This window comes from Mastigoproctus giganteus, chromosome 4 (assembly GCF_048544385.1).
Source record: "Mastigoproctus giganteus isolate SK-2022 chromosome 4, ASM4854438v1, whole genome shotgun sequence".
In the NCBI taxonomy this organism is placed as follows: Eukaryota; Metazoa; Arthropoda; class Arachnida; order Uropygi; family Thelyphonidae; genus Mastigoproctus; species Mastigoproctus giganteus.
This window is the reverse complement of record NC_143578.1, coordinates 93,508,300-93,525,844: the sequence shown is the minus strand read 5'-3', so window position 1 is coordinate 93,525,844 and position 17,545 is coordinate 93,508,300. Positions and strand designations below refer to the sequence as shown.

General features: G+C 37.2%; 1 protein-coding gene across 3 annotated transcripts in view; it reads left to right on the top strand.

The window, feature by feature from the left end:
* Window positions 1–1,161: 1,161 nt before the first annotated feature.
* Window positions 1,162–17,545, top strand: part of LOC150086918 (uncharacterized) — a 30,098-nt gene continuing 13,714 nt past the window's right edge. For 2 of the 3 annotated variants that reach the window (XM_090371679.1, XM_090371677.1), the window contains exon 1: window positions 4,407–4,425. In XM_090371679.1, coding sequence (XP_090227805.1) covers window positions 4,409–4,425 — 17 coding nt within the window. In that variant the 5' untranslated portion in view covers window positions 4,407–4,408. Of the gene's footprint in view, window positions 1,204–4,406; window positions 4,426–17,545 lie in introns of those variants that run through there. The other variant, XM_090371678.1, reaches the window with a different exon arrangement.

Below are 17,545 nucleotides of genomic sequence, written 5' to 3'. Positions count from 1 at the left end.
GACGTCATACTATTCAAAAATTCTAAAAAGTTAGAGCTCCAGACACTGTCGTATCCAGTTATCATCGAAAGGCGAGGCATGACGACTTTTTTTTTTTTTTAGATAGAAGTAGGAACGTTTTACACATTCACTTATACGCATGGTTAAGGGGGTAATAAGCCGCATCTGTCCACCCCCTAAATCCACTCCTGACTAGATATATCATACCGTTCACGAAAAATGTGTCACGCGCTCTAATCACACTAGTACTGAGACGTGGGAAGCGCCTCTGGTGGAAGCCATGGATGACGTCACTGAAATGACCGATCAAATTTACTCGGTAGAAAGTCGGAAAAACTGAGAGCTCATTGTTAAAATATTCACAGCTCACCACTGGATAATAGCGATATTATTAGACGAATCAAGAATTGTTTGGACTGCTTCCTCTGTTCTATTTTCAATATTCCGTGATATTTTATATACATTCATGAGTATCAGAAACCTTTTCTTTTTTTTTTTTTGAGCATTTTACCTACCGGATTAATTTTATTTAAAACATCATGCCAAATTATAATTGAACGAAGAAACTTATAAGATGTTATTTTTAAGTCTATTGATTTTGAACGATTCCTTATATCTTTATTTTCGTCTTCAGTGATTATAGTAAAATCATAGCAAAATATTTAGCTTCTTTAGTCATTTCTAGTATTTTATCTTCTATATTTTGTGAAATTATTTCGATAATTTCATTTTATATTTGATCATCCAAATAATGCACGATATTTTTTCCATTCAGATTTCTGAATACGGGGAATATGTTCTGCCATAACTGAATCAAATTTAGCAATTCACTAAAAAGGCCTCTGTAGTCAGGAAGTCTATCCATAATTGATGCCGCCAGCTCTGACCAATTATAACTTTATAAACATAATTAAAATAAAATTACAAATAAAACATATAAAATAAATAAAATACACAGATAAAAATAAATAAATAAAATTGACTGTAAAATATAATATAAAATACAATAGATGATATAAAATTACTAAGAATATAAAATATATATATATTGTATTAAAAACACGTTAAACCCGTATTACTATAAAAACTTTAAAATACTATACATTAAAAGCGTTAAACTCATATTTCCGCTGCCTTGCCATCTGTTGAGGAAGGCAGCAGATGCTGCCGAAAGCTTCAGTTTTACAGTAGTATGAGTTTAATGTATGGTATTTTAAGGTTTTTATAGTAATACGGGTTTAACGTTTTTTTAATACAATATATATATTTTATATTCTTAGGAAATTTATATCATCTATTGTATTTTAAATTATATTATATTTCACAGTCGATTCTTTGTATTTTATATATTTTATATGTTTTATTTGTAATTTTATTTTAATTATGTTTATAAAGTTATGATTGGTCAGAGATGGCGGCATCAATTATGAAATTTAGCAATTGTTTCAGTAAGTTTTAAAAATTTACCATTGTCATTTTCATATAATTATTTTGAAGATCCCCTGAACGCTATACATTGCCTTGCTAAAAACAGTATCATATATATTATTCTGGCTGAATTACAGCACGTGGTACCTCCTTTGCGGGTGTGGCCGAAGAATGGAGTGATTGTTCGGTGGAGTTCTGTGATTGGCTGATTACTGAGAATGCGTAATTTACCTCATTTTGCATTTCCGATTTTTTTTTTTTTTTTTTATTATGTCTAAGGTGGCACCTAGACTTCCGTCTATCTCCACCTGATCAAGTTGACTTTGTGGAGAACCTCTGCAAAATAGACCTGTATGGAAGGTCTCTTCGACATCAGGGAGAAGCTGTCACTTGCACAGCCGCTCCCCGTTGGCGAATAGACCCTAATAGCCGCCCATATTCACTTGATGCTGGGCCTGGTCTTCTATTTTAAGTGCCTCATGCACAAAAATCCCGCACCCACCGGAAGTAGTGCTATACCGGTGGGTGCCGGCAATCCCGCTCCCAGGCCGCCCACACCTGAGAGCCAGCAAAAAAAAAAAAAAAAAAAAAAGAAAAATAAATAAAATACATATATACACACACACATAATATAAACAAACTAAAAGAAAAAAAAAAAAAAACACAAATAATCAAAATGTATATAACCAAATCTTAATTAGTAATCATTAGATTATTCCAATGTTTTCTCCGTTGAAAAAGTTACACAGAACTCTTACAGTGCTTGAAATTTATCCTGATTAGCAATAAGATCACTTTCACAGCCTCTAACTAAATTACCAATCTTCACTTTTAGCCTTTCTCTAAGTTGAACATACAAACTACAATCATATAATAAATGACTCCAAGTCTCAGGTTGACCGCAAGTGCATAAAGGAGAGCTGATTAGACCAAAGTAATGTAGTTTAAAATTTAATGAGCCATGGCCAGTTAAAATAAACGATGTTACCATAGAAGGAAAAAACCATTTGTTGTTACTATCATAAGTAAATTTAACTGTTGGAATAAACAATCTAGTCACCTCCCCAGTTACACTAAGATCCCATCTCTGTTGCCACATACCAATCAACTGTGTTAGAACATTTTTCTTAGCTTTAGCTATCTCTGTAGTGACATCAGATGTAATATTCATAAAAGAAACTCCTATGCCTTTTTTTAAATAATAACAAAGGGCCCGATACACAATGTACAAGTCTAGAGGCAAATGTCCGGCCAAAACCTGCATAGCATTCGTTGAGACTGTTCTGCACAAATTAGAAATAACATAAAGCATTCAGCGCTGAATCGATAACAATTTCTGTTTAAATTTAACGTTAGTAACTCTGAAGTACCACACTGATGCTCCGTACGCAACTATGGGTAAGAAGACTGCCTTGTAGTATAAATTTAAAACTTTCCTTTTCAAACCCCAATCTGACCGTGTTAATCGAATTATTGCTGCACTAAATTTTTTAATTTTTTCGTGTAAGTAATTTAAATGTGGGAAAAATGATAATCTATCGTCAATTCTTATACCTAGATATTTCACCTCAGATACTAGGGGAATCTGCCTCCCCTTACTTAAAGCTTTTGGCAGTCGCGCATAATTTAGTTTTCCCTTAAGAAGCATCATAACAGTTTTAGTTGTAGATATCAATAGTTTGTGCAGATCAGTCCACGACACTAGACTTTCTAATACCTGAGCCACTCTTATTTCAAGCACAGCCCTGGATTTACCAGTAATACATAAAACCAAATCATCTGCATAAGCAATCTTATGCAGATTTTCAATTGATTGTTCTAGCCATAAATTAAGTACTAGGTTCCAAAAAAGTGGGCCCAATACAGACCCCTGAGGACACCCTCTTGAAAGATTCCTATTAAACTGTAGATGCTTAGCTTTCAGTATAATTTTCCTACAATACAAATAACTCTGTATCGTCCTATACAATAAGTCTGGACATTGCATACCCCTTAATGCAGACAGAACACTCTCATGCCACACCATGTCAAAAGCTCCAGTAAAATCTATAAAGATGGCTAACACATACTTATCCTCTGCCTGGTTGGTGAAATTCATGAGATCATTAATGGCATCCTCCGTAGAATGCCCTCTCTTGAAACCATACTGATAAGGCAGGGTCAAACCATTTTTATCCATGACTTGGTTCAATCTTAAAAATAACAATCTTTCAAAAACTTTGCCAAGATTGGCCAATAACGAAATTGGTCTATACCCTCTTGGGTCATTTGGTTTTTTACCCGGCTTAACTAACAGCTTGATCAAACCAACTTTCCAGATCCCAGGAAAGGTACCTCGAAGTAAGCATTTATTATATAAGTTTAACAAGATGTTAGGATAAAGCTCAATCACTTTAAGAACAGCGATATTCTCTACTAAATCGATTCCTGGGGCTTTGGAAATGTTAATTTTCTTAGAAACGGCTCTCAATTCCTCTAAAGTACATAAGCTAATATCAACAGACCCAAGGTATGTTACATTAGAGTCCTTGATGCCTTCTTGCTCTGTTGTCCCCCCCCTTCTTCCTCACGACGAAACAACTCCGATGTTATTGCCTGCACTGTTGTAATCCAATCAGTTGTTTCCACTCCGTTGACGATTACGGTATTCATCCTTTGCGGGTGTGGCCGAAGAATGGAGTGATTGTTCGGTGGAGTTCTGTGATTGGCTGATTACTGAGAATGCGTAATTTACCTCATTTTGCATTTCCGATTGCTTGATTGGTTGCAAATTCGCTTCTGATTTTACTGTCAAATGTGAAATTATCATGTTGTTGTTTAGTCGTCGTCACACCGCTCCGCTACCTCAGTTATTGCGTGTTATTCCATTTGCAAAAGGATGGATGTAAGAGTGTAATTGAATGGTGTATGAGTGTGAATCTGATAGCTTTGGAGTACAAATGTTTTCAGTATGGATGTGTGATGAAGTGTAGCAGCTGGCATGCGAGGGCTGATGAGGTGAGTTTTTTTTTGTTTGTTTTCAAGTTATTTCTTAACCAATTGATTTTTTTTTGCAGTAATTGTACGAGTTGTTAGTATCAGGTTCTCTTTTTATTAGCAGGGTGTGGGGACAGCAGCCCCTAAAACATAAAAAAAAAAAAATGAAAGAAAAGGATTTCTGTTGACGTGCATGAGCAATTCTCGTTGTTAATGCACATGGGCGGGCAAGAAGAATGCTGTTTTCCAATTTCTTTCCCATTAGTATGATTGATGTCTTTTGAGGTTATGATGAACACCATGGTGATATCCAAACTGCCTTACATTTCGAGGGTACAGCTCTAAAACTTTCGCAGGCTGGCCGCTGGTTAGTACACCGGACCGAACCTGTTGGTAACTTTCTAGGAGGCTTCTGAAGCAACTAGTGTATAATCTTGCTGCCTCTACTCTGCCAGATAGTGACTAGAAGGAGTCCAAGTAGTGTGTATGCAATGGGGTATTGTCGAGTCCACATTATGTCAGGAATCAGGGTATATTCTTACCATGTGTATGCCATATCCAAAAAATTCATTACTTGATACAGAATCCTCGCCCACCCCAAAATTTCTTACTATTGAATACACTATGAATTGTCAAACTAATAGAGCAAACTTATCGGCGAAAAGATCTAAACCTTCCAAACACTTCCTTGTTCATTTCACAGATATTCGTGGTTTCAGTTCTAATCTTAATGATGTTCATTTCTACTTACAGTCTGCTAAATCCCATGTACCTTTTCTGACAGAATCTCAGTTATCGGTTGATTCAACCACTGCTCATCTCAGTTGCCCAAATTATTCGCTGTATGATTCCTTTCGCCTCAAAGCCGGTACTTGTACTTATGTCCGTTCCAATATTCCCTTTCGGAGATTGGTAATTTGGAATTTTCTCTTTTTGATCTTCTCTGGCTTAAAATCTCTCTACCTCATTCTGTTAAATTCATCTATTGTCTCTACCGTTCTCCCAACTCCACTAATCATTGGAACTCTTTGACTTCCTCTCTTTGCAACTTGACTTTCTCCAGTCCAACTTTCCTAACAGTGAGGTAATTTTCCTTGGTGATTTTTATTGTTCACAACTCTAGCTGGCTTCCGTTTTCTAGTCACACAGACCCAGCTGGTCAAGATGTGGAGACTTTTGAAATTACTAATGACCTCGCAGAGATTGTTCATTTACCTACCAGAATACCGGACAGTCTTAACCATACAGCCAACACGCTTGATCTTTTTCTCACAAACAACCCTTCTAAGTACATGATCGAAGTGAGTGATCCTTTAGGCACCTTAGATCACAACTTGGTGATTGTCTCTTCTCCAATGGAGCCTGTATCTCATGGCTATTCCCAACCTCATGTTGTTTGGCATTACAAGAATGGAAAATGGGATTACCCGCGAGATTTTTCTTCTTCTTTTTCTCGGTTGGATTACTGTTTCAAAATGTCTGATGTCAACATTTGCTTCGATCGTGTCAGTGAATTTTTATTCTTGTAGAAATGGAAACTTTTATTCCACACTTCACCTTAAAATCTTGTCTTTTATCTAAACCTTGGCTTTCCAATAAATGTGCTAAGGCTGTTCAAGAGAAGAATGTTGCTCACATCTGGTGAGTATGGGCTTGACACACCCAGGGTCCTGAGCTGGATATCATCATTCTTCTTTTTCTCGGTGATTCCTTTCTACTTCTCTCTCCGGGTAATAGGGAATTTTTTTTTTTTTTGGCCAATGCTGCATAAGCCTCAGGCTTCCTTGCACCATATGGCTACTAATTATAATATCATAATTGGCTTGTTTCCAATCCTTCCATTTCATTTTCTGCTTGCACCAGAGCTCGCAACAATTGTAACCAGATTTTGAACAGGCTAAGTTTAGAAAACTTGCTTCTTGCCCTAATGGTAGCCGAGCATTCTGGTCTCTTGCCAAAGCTATTGGCCACAACTTTTGCCCATCTCTGCTTCCACCTCTCTCAAAATCAGATGGTTCTATTGTCAGTTCAACCAAGGATAAAGCTCACCTGCTATCATCCCATGTTTCTTCCAACTCATGTATTAATGATCTTGGTAAAATACCTCCCACCATTCCCAGCAAGCTCCATTCAATTCCTCCTGTGGTCTTCCGTCAGAAGGATTTTGACGAATCTTGATGCTAAGAAAGCTCCAGGTCCTGATGGTATTTCTCCACTTGTTCTCGAAACCTGCGCTCTTGAACTTACTCCTGTTCTTTTTTGCTTTTTTCACTTTCTTATTCCAAAGATGTTTTTCCTTCTGCTTGGAAATTTGCTCATATCCAGCCAGTTGCTAAAAAGGGTGACAAATCCTTCCCATCCAATTATCATCCCATTGCAATTACTTCTACTCTTTCTAAAGTAACGGAGAAATCAATTAAATGCCAAGTCTTAAACTACCTAGAAGCCTTCCATCTGATCAACGATCGCCAGTATGGATTCCGTCAGTGTCGATCCACTGGTGATATTCTTGCTTATGTCACCCATCTATGGACAAATTCAATGGAAAAGTTTGGTGAAACTCAAGCAGCTGCTCTTGACATTTGAAAGGCTGTTGATGATGTCTGGCATAAATATCTTCTAAATAAGCTTGCATATTATGGCTTGCCAACTGTTTTTGTAATTGGGCATCCAGTTTTCTCTCTCAGTGATTGCTCACTGTAAGTGATGATAGATGGCTCTCTGTCTTCTAACTTCTCCACTAATGCTGGTATTCCCCAGGGTTCGGTTCTTTCTCCCACTCATTTCCTCTTGTAGATTAATGACCTTCTTCCATTGACGGAAATCCTGTCCAAAAGCTTTGCTGTTGATAGCACATTGCATTCCACCTTTCAATTTGAGAAACCTTTCCGTGCAAAACAGCTTCATCTTTTCTCTGATCTCTGTGTAATTCTGTAGTGGGGCAAAGATAACTTATTTAATTTCAATCCTTCTAAAACTCAGTCCTGTCTTATATCTCTCATAAAGGATTCTTCTGCTCCTATGCTTATATTTGGTGACACTCCGATGTCTCGGCAAGATGATATATCTCTTTTGGGGATTACCCTGACTTCTAATCTGTCTTGGCATAAGCACATTACAAATATTGCTTCCACTGCATCGTAAAAACTTGGTTTTCTCTTTTGCTCTCGGCGTTACTTTTCTTCTAAACAGCTGTTCACTCTGTACAAATTGCAAATCCACCCTATCATGGAATATTGTTCCCACATTTGGGGCAGTGCCTCGAAAACCTCTCTCTCAGGCTTCTAGATTCCATTCAGAAGAGTAATTAGGTTAATTAATGACTCATTTCTAACAGTCTCTCCACTCTGTGCCTCATAGATGTACTGTTTCTGCTGCATGCCTTTTCTACAGATAATTCCATGGGCACTGTTCTTCTGAATTGACTTCTATTATTCCTGCTCTCTCTTTCAAAACAGTCCGAACACGTGCCGCCAACATCCATTCACTGTCCAACTTCAAACTCACAGAGCCATTTTCGTCGTTTATTCATTCAACTGCCATTTTCTTGAAAAACCTTTCTTCATACCTATTTTCTGTAGATTACAGTCAACAGAAGTTGAAGTCTAATGTCAACAAATATCTTCTTTTGTCTTCTCAACCTCCAACCCATGCACGTTACTAAGTACTATAGGTTCTAATGCCTCTTGTGTTTGGGGTTCTCATAAAAAAAAAAAAATTCTTCTAATTCTTGCTTAGTAGCATGAATAAGAGTAATTGCCTGAAGACCAGAGGTTCGAACAATGCATTTTCATTTAAGGCTCTCGTAATCCGTTCATTATGTGAAATTTTCTTCATTCTACGGAACTATTTTAAATGTAATTACCAAGGGGAATTCCAAAAATATCGTCAAATAGAAAATTTCACTATAAATAAATTCGTTAAACAGAGGTTCGACTTGTATATGTCAAAATAAAATTTGGTGCCCTCAAGAACTGCCGCCCGTAAGCGACACTTACCTTGCGGTGGCCCTGTGCTCTGACGCGATAGATAAAGTGCAGCAATCCTTGCACAACACAGTATTTTTGTGCAGGAAAACTCTGCTATTATGTTGGATGCAATTTTTCAACATTTCCATTCTCTTTTGTGAATTCCTGCTTTTGACTCACTAATTGTTATGCAAAAAAAAAAATATTGGGAAATCCTCATGTTAGGTTCTGTGCTATTGAACTTGTGGAAAAATCTAGATTTTAAAGTTTTATTACTATTGGATAACGTGCCAAGCCATCCAAATGTTGAAGTAATGTTCCTACCACCTAATACAACTTCTTTAATGAGATCAAGGCTACCTTATCTACCTTTGAAACTCTACATCAGAAAATCGTTACAATGGATTTTGGAAAAAATTGATTCCAAATTGAATTTATGGAAAATTGTAGTTATGGAAGGCATGGAAACATTTTTCAATTGTGGACTGTATCAGAATCATAGCTTTATTGCTCAAAGAAGTAAAACTGTCAACATTAAATGCATTTTGGAAAAATGTATGGCCAGAGTCAGTTAATTCAGGAAATATGGTTGAACTGACAGAAAATGAAATCCATGAGATAGTAGAACTTTCTAAGTCGGTAGGAGGGGAAGGTTTTGATGATATCACTACTGAAGCCCTCATGGGTAGCACTGTTGGTAGAATTGTCGTCATCCCTACACCGGTCGAATCCTATCGATGCCAGGAGGAATTTTTACAGGTCTTTTTCACAACATGGCTGAGTTAATTGGTCTCAGGCAAGGGTAGCATGGTTTTTTCCTCCAGGAAACTCTGGTTTTTCGTCCAGAAAAATAGAAAATCGGCCACAGAACACACAGAGTAACATATCACCCAATGCTCCTAAAAAAAAAAAAAGATATGATTACTGAAGACATTCAAGAATTAGTGGTAGAAAAAGAGGCTGGCAAAGCGGATTTGGTGGAAATGGCATTGGAGGCAAATCAATTCAGAGAATGATAGCACAGATGAAAATGCTGGTCTTCCAAATTTTACACTGAAAAGTATACAGAAAGGCATAAAGTTAGCCTAGCAATTAGAATCTTATTTTTTGAATTCATATTCTTCGACTGAAAGGAGCCCAGAGTTCGAAAGGGAGCTTCAATAATGCTTAGTTCCATACAACAAAATTTGAAAGATCTATCAAGCAAAAGCAAACAAACCCAGATTAAAGATTTTTTAAAGAGAGCAGAAGATACACGAAATCTAGAATGGTGTACTTTTGTCACTCTTGTTAACAAAATGATGTATTTTTGTTGATTCTTGGAACGTAATCCCCAAGTTTTCACTGGCTCTTAGTCCTGTATAACATGGTTTTGCACTACATGAGATTTTATAGAACCTAACTACCGTGTTATTAGCATTAGCATTAGTAGAGGCATTTGATGCAAGAAAGCAAGCTTATGTAGCATCAGCCAAAAAAAAAAAAAAAAAACCCACTTCCACTTCACCCCTCTGTTCATTCAAAATACCTGTCCAGCTGAGCCTTAAACTTATTTAGGCTGTCAACCTCCACCACAAGGGATCGAAGTCTGTTCCACCAACCAACCACCCGCTGGCTAAAGGCAAATTTCCGCACGTCTATCCTACATCTGTGTTTCCTCAATTTGAATTTATGCCCTCTCAGGTGATTTTTCTGAGCTAGAGGAAGAATCCCATCAGCATTGAGCATGCTTAAACCATTCAAGGCTTTATACACCTCTATCAGATCACCTCGCTGGTGCCTAGTCTCCAGACACTGTAATTTGCAAAACTTAAGCCTTTCTTCGTAAGAGCACCCCTTTGTTCCATTCACTAATCTTGTTGCCCTTCTCTGTACTCGTTCCAGCAGCTCTACATCCTTCTTGAAATGAGGCCTCCAGACCTGTATACAGTACTCTAGGTGTGGCCTGACCATCACCTTATACAATGGAATAATCACCTCCTTATCCCTGCTGGAAAAATTCCTGTATATCATTGACAATACTCCAGGAGCTACTCTTGCAGCCCATCTGCACTGCTCAGAGAACTTCATATCTGCCTGCACAACCACCCCCAAGTCCCTTTCATTCTCTACCACTGTCAGTGTTGTACCACAGAGTTGATACGTTGCTCTGGGGTTGCTGTTTCCCATGTGTAGTACTTTACATTTATCAATGTTAAACTTCATTTGCCACCTCTCAGCCCATCTGCTCAACCTTTCCAGATCCTGTTGCAGCAGCATAGTGTCAGTAGTGTCCTTGACAACCCTGCCAACCTTTGTATCGTCTGCAAACTTGGACATTAAGCCCGATATACCATCATCAATATCATTTATAAATACAGAAAACAATAATGGACCCAACACTGAGCCCTGAGGGACTCCGCTAATAACATCAGTCCACGATGAGCAGTGTCCATTGATTACCACTCTCTGTCTTCTCCCCCCCACCACCCCTTTATCCATAGCAGCAATTTGCCTCCAATGTCACACTGCTCCAATTTGTGTAGCAGTCTTCCATGTGCAACAGTATCAAAAGCCTTTCTCAGATCCAAGTATATAATATCAAAGTTATTCCCTGCATCCAGTTTTTTGTGACTGCATCATAGTATCCAATCAAGTTGGTCAGGCAAGACTTCCCCTTAACAAAACCATGCTGTGTCTGAGCTATAACTGAAGTCTTGTCTAAATGATCCTGCAGTGCTTCTTTAACCAGTGCCTCCATTAATTTTCCTGGAACAGAAGTTAAGCTCACAGGTCTATAATTACTTGTGTCAGCCTTTGATCCTCCTTTGTGAATTGGGGTCACATTTGCACATTTCCAGTCTATGGGTACCTCCCCTGAGTCCAAGGAAGCTCTCATAATTATGGCTAAGGGTTTGCTTACTTCCTTTGCTGCCTCCTTTAATATAACTGGATAGATCCCATCCACCCCGGGTGCCTTTCTTGTGTTTATCTTCAACAGTTTCTCCTCCACTTTACTCCCAGTTATTTCAAGATTCTGTAGCTTACTGCTAGAGTTGAATACACCTCTGGCATTCCCCTCGCTGAATAACTCCTCATGTGTGAATGTCGATGCAAAATATTCATTTAGTTTGTTAGCTACCTGAGCAGGATCATCAACACTTGACCCATCAATATCAAGTGGACCAATCTGATTCATCCCCTTCCTTCTAGAGTTTACATAAGTAAAGAACTCTTTGCTGTTTTTCTTTGCATCCCTTGCCAAGGATTTCTCGTAATCTGCCTTCGCCTGCCTAACCTCCTTTGTAACTTGGTTGCATATCAACTTGTATCTATCATAGGCTTCTGTGTCATGTGTTAATTTGTATGTATCCCATGCATTTTTCTTCTCTGCCATATGCCTCATTAGTTCATCTGACATCCATTTTGGCCTAAACCTTGAACAATATTTCTTAGTTGGTATGTAAAGCCCAGTAGTTTCCAAGATAAGTTCTTTGAATGCTTCCCATTTTGAATTTGCTGTTGGTAACATCATCAGTTTTTCCCACTGTATAGAATTTAAATACTGTCTCAGTCCATCGTAGTCGCCTTTACGGAAGCAATAACCCTTCCCTTTACCCCTAATGGTAGTTACCTCTTTGAGTAAACCCACTTCAGCACACTGTGATCACTGCCACCTAGTGGTTCATTTATCTGCAGATTCTTAATGCATGACGAATCACTGCTGATAATCAAATCAAGAGTATTACTCCCTCTAGTTGCCTCCCGAACATGCTGATGTAGAAAACAATCATCCAATAAATCCACAAAAGCCCTGCTAGTGTGTGAGTAACCAGCCCCCAAATTCCAGTCAATATCTGGGAAATTAAAATCTCCCATTATAAGACACTCTGATTTACTGGCCCACTCTATTTCCCTGTACAGTTCCTTATTATACTCATCAGAGTCATTAGGCCTATAGCACACTCCTACTCTCAATTTTGATCTCCCAATGTTTATGTCACACCAAACTGACTCGACACTGCACTGTCCAGCAATGTCAACTGGCTTCACTTCCTTGGATTTTATGTATTTCTTAACTAATAGCATAACCCCTCCTCCCTTCCTACCCTGTCTATCCTTTCTGTAGATGTTGTACTCCCCAAATTGCAGTTCTGCATCCCTTATATCTGTGTGACACCACGTCTCTGATATCCCAACAATATCTGCCTTCGATGTTTTGAGCAATACCTCAAATTCATCAAATTTATTTACTAAACTCCTAGCATTGGTGTACACGCAAGTATACCTTATATACAGGTAACCCAAGTTATACAAGGGTTACCTGTATATAAATGGATATATAGATATTCAGGGTACAATTTAACACATTAAACGTTGGACATTCTCATACACTCCCCATGCTCACACATTTATTCCACTCAGTACAACAGTACCCTGAATAGGATAGGAACAGACAACTTTTTTTTTTGTTGCAGGTTAAGTGGACTCATTTCCCACCCAGCACAAACACGCAAATGATCATATATACACATACTCGCACACATTTGTACTTAACACTCACACACCCTTCTGGATACTCATACACTTTTATACATACATACCGTCGGGTGGGTAAAGTGTCTGCCTGGCAACCCAAAGGTCGCGGGTTCGAATCCCACCTCGGGCTTGGATCAAAGTACTGCAAAAACCTTGGGAGATGCATTATGGCCACAGCAGCCAATGCGCCAACTACTACCAAAAAAAAAAAGAAAAAAAAACACACATACCTATGAACAGTCATATCCTCATATGCACATACTCATGTAAATATATAGCTTATATAAGTAAATCGGGATACATTAATTTACACAAATATACAAATATGCAAGGAGATAAAGATACATTTTTACATTCAATATAGTAATTGACATTTACATATTCTGTCACATTGAGGTATGGGGACACAGTAATTTTGGGGGTGGTGATTTACATTCTCAAGTGAGAATGTAATTCTTATACACATACACTGTGTGGAAATTCAAGCCCTCACTCATGTCCTACAACATGGGCATGAGTGAGAGCTACAGCGTAGCATAAACTTTCAATACATACTAATTGGTATCCATTGTTTACACATAGAAACTCGAATTAGAACAAAGCTAAAAGCTTTAATTTTCTCAGATAAATTATCTAAATGAACTGTATAATTTAATTTATTATCTAACCAAATTCCGAGATATTTAAAAGATTTGACATACTGAATCTGCTTACTTAGAATTAAAGCTTTGGGTGTCTCCCAATATTGAAGAAGCCCTCAAATACCATCATCTTGGTCTTAGATGGTAATTGTACAGTCTGACAATAAAAATAATTAAATCATTAGTCTATGTATAAGTTAAGTGCAAATGCATCATTAATACACAGCCAATTCTAAATTAGCAAAATATCTGCAAAGGTGGCATTGTTTTAAGTTATATCTCATATTGTGAATACCTTCAAGAGTTCCCATGATATTGCACTACTTCGAATAAGTAACGCACCTAAAGGAGAAGACTAATGTTACTTATTCTCAGTGGATACCACCACCCAGACGGCACCATTTTAGGGGTATTTTGTATATGTGTGGGATAATAACTCTATTATCCAATTGTCCCTATTAGACTTAGAAAAGCAAAAAAGTAGAGGGAAAGTAATAGTAAGAGTGGAAGAGGAAAATAAACGGTGTGGAAGAATGAAAGGTGCAGTAACTCCTGACAGCCTGAGGCATTAGCCCTAAATGTATTATTGAATCATTAGTTTAAAGAAGTAATGCAAGGTCATCTTGATAGGAGTGGAGTTATAAGCGGAACCAACTGATGCTAAAAAATATAAATGCCAAATGAGAAGATCATTTGCCCGATATGAAATTCTCTATGCACTGTGAGCAAGCTGCTATAACAGAGGTTCCCAACCTTTCTCGGTTCACGGCACCCTTAGTGTCCCAGTAATATTTTCAGGGCACCCCTAGGCCAAAAGAAATACCTAATATAGTGGGTTTCAACCTTTTAATATATATACCTATATAATAATTTTATTCTTTATATAAAGGTACTAAATAAAGATCAATTATAGATAACCACAAAATTAAAAAGATACGGTACAATGGATATTGTACTGTACCCTTTATATTGTACCTTTTTTATAATGAAATAAATATATAAATTTCAAAATTATAACAATAATAACTTTAAGTAACTTAAACCCAAATTACACGGCATCCCAAGATGGTTGTTGCGGCACCCCGGTTGCAAACCACTGTGCTAGAACAATTCATGGAGTTTTTTTGTTTTTTTTTTGTCAATGATATACAGGAAATTTGCCAACAGGGACAAAGAGTTGATTATTCCATTGTATAAGGTTAGGCCACATCTGGAATACAGGTTTTGAAATCTCATTCTAAGAAGGATATATCTCTTTTGAAAAGAAGGTAAAGATGAGGGACAAGATTAATTGGGAGGGCACACAAAAGGATATGCTTACCAAGAAAGACTGGTTTTGTTAATTGCAGTCTGTGAACTAGGCATCTGCATGATGACCTAACTCAAGTTTATAAGGCTTTAAAAAGGCTAAGTAAATTAAATGTTGATGGCATCTGTGCTTTTTCTCAGATTAAACATAGAAGGGGCATAAATTTAAGTTGGGAAAAGCATAGAATAGATGTGTGGAAATTTGCTTGTAGCTAAAGCATAAAAAATTATTGGAATAAATTTCCCTATAGTGTTGTTGAGGTGGGTAGTTTGAATAAATTTAAATAAAAGTGTAGTGAATTGTTGGAAGGAAAGAGTAATTTTATTTTATTTTTTTAAGATGCTGTATAAGCCTTTGCTTCCTTGCATCATATTGCTAACATTAAAAGGAAAAAAAAATATATATTTCCAATAACTGATACTTAATATTTCAAAAAATATCCTCTATTGTTATCCCTTTTGGGTAGCCCAATTTTTATAAATACTGCCTTCCCAGTCAGTCTAGAGGGAAATGATCTGTGTTTGAATCCTGTCAATGAAGCAAAGAATATTTATGGGCTTTTTTTTTTCTCAGAGTGAATGAGTTAGTTGGTCTTGGGCATGGTTGCAATTCCCCCCCCCCCAAAAAAAAAAAAAAAAAAAACTCAGGTTATAAGTCTAGTAAACATGCAAACTGATTGAAGAATATGCACATTTACAAACACAATAATCTTAGCTGCTCTTGGTACTTAAAATACAGGTTTAGAACTTATCCCATCTTTCCACCAAAATTTTTGTATATCTTACTCTTAAAAGTCCTTTGCTTGCTGTTTATGCCATTTTTTTGTCAACTTCTTTCAGGTCAGTGTTTGTGTGCAATTGACTGCCAGATCAGTCCGATTCCTGGTACAGTTTCTGGATAGTTGACACAGTTGTGTTCATCCATGTTGTGCAGCAAAGTGACAAAATCAGGAAAATGTCTGGATCTCTTGATTTTGTGGCATATCACAGATCATCACTGAGGATTTCTATGTAATTTTGTGAGTTGGCAGTTTTCTTTGTTACTTCTGTACTTGAAATTCCATAGCTGCAGTGCCTGTGAGTTGACCAATATGAGCATAACCTTCCCACAAATTTTAAGTCTTGAAGCTCTCTGGCCGTAGTGATGACTTTGCCCTTGTACGCTGCTTTGCCTGCTCTTTGGAAGTTCCTGCATAGTCACTGTGCAACCCAAGAAGGCATTTTTTTCTCTTCATATTGTGTTAGGACCTCATTTGTAAATTTTCTATTCATTGTTGAGATCCTTGGGGATCTACTTTGCCACAGACCTTCCTGTACTATAATTTTTCATGAATTATGGGTGTAGGTTGATCCAGCCACATCAACGTACACTAATTCTCCATGAAGATGTTTCTTCCAGGGCAGTGAAGAAAACATCGTCTTGGTAGACTACATGTGAAGACATTTTATCCCAAGATGATATCTGGCTTCCTATTTGCATCATCTACTGTTCACTGATCTGCTCTGATGAGACTACAGTAAACTCTCGCTAATCTGGATTAACTGGGGGGAGAGGTCACCTGGATTAGTGAAGCAAAAGGTAGCCTTAAAAGAACAAAAATTTAGAACACAAATAAATGGAAAATTTAATAAATAAAATATAGGTAGTGCTGATGAAAGTAAATAAATAAATAAAATATCACTGTGTAAAGCCTTTACTTAAAAACTATAAAAAGACAATACATTTATTCATCGATAGATGGACAAATGTATTATCTTTTTATACATTTCCAGGTGGCGCTGGTGTTGTACTCCAATGACACTTGATCGTTGCTCTGAATACCACTTAAATACAGCTTCTTCCAGCAACACTTCTTTTGGCTTTTTTAATGTCTGTCTATTTGATACACTGCTTTTATCACTTCCCACATCGAATTTTAAAGCAAATGTCTTTATAGATTCTTTTTTGTTTTTTAATATCTGACACAGTCTGTTGGCCAATACCAAATTCTTAAGCAATTTTTTTGCAGGAACACAATTTTCAAGTTGTTCTATTACTTTGAGCTTGTTAATGATAGTTAAAATAACGTGTTTTCTTTTTATTCCACTTTTCAATTCTTTAGGACCAAAAAATATATAAAATATGTTAATTTATGTACATATATACATAGAAAGGAGTACGCAAATGAACAACACACACAAGAAGACAATGTAATGTATGTTCCATCTCTCTCTCTCTGCACAGTCAGAGTGACTTATCTGCCATCCTAAACCTCATGTGTCTTTCAAAGTACTCAAATGTGAACAGAATTTTTCATATTTGGATCCGTATTATCCAACATCCAGATTAACCTTAACCAGATTAGCAAGGGTTTACTGTATCTGGTTACTGTACTGTATCTAGGACTGTCGATATAGTGTGACAGTACCAGTAGGCAAATCATTATTCCTTCATAGTAATGATTTGCCCATTGGTACAATAACATACACCAGTGAGTTTCTGCAGGAGAGATACCTTCATAGAGTAAGAAACTGAATGTCACTGCATTGAGCTATTGTAGATGTGCCAGTGACCATTAATATCATGTTGTCCCTGCTGCTGTGTATCACTCTCCATGCATACAGGATAGCAACATGTCCCACTCTTCAGTAGAAGCATTAGTACCAATCCCTAAATCATGTAATTTTAATATAGACAGTCAAAACATGTTTTCACTACACTTTCTT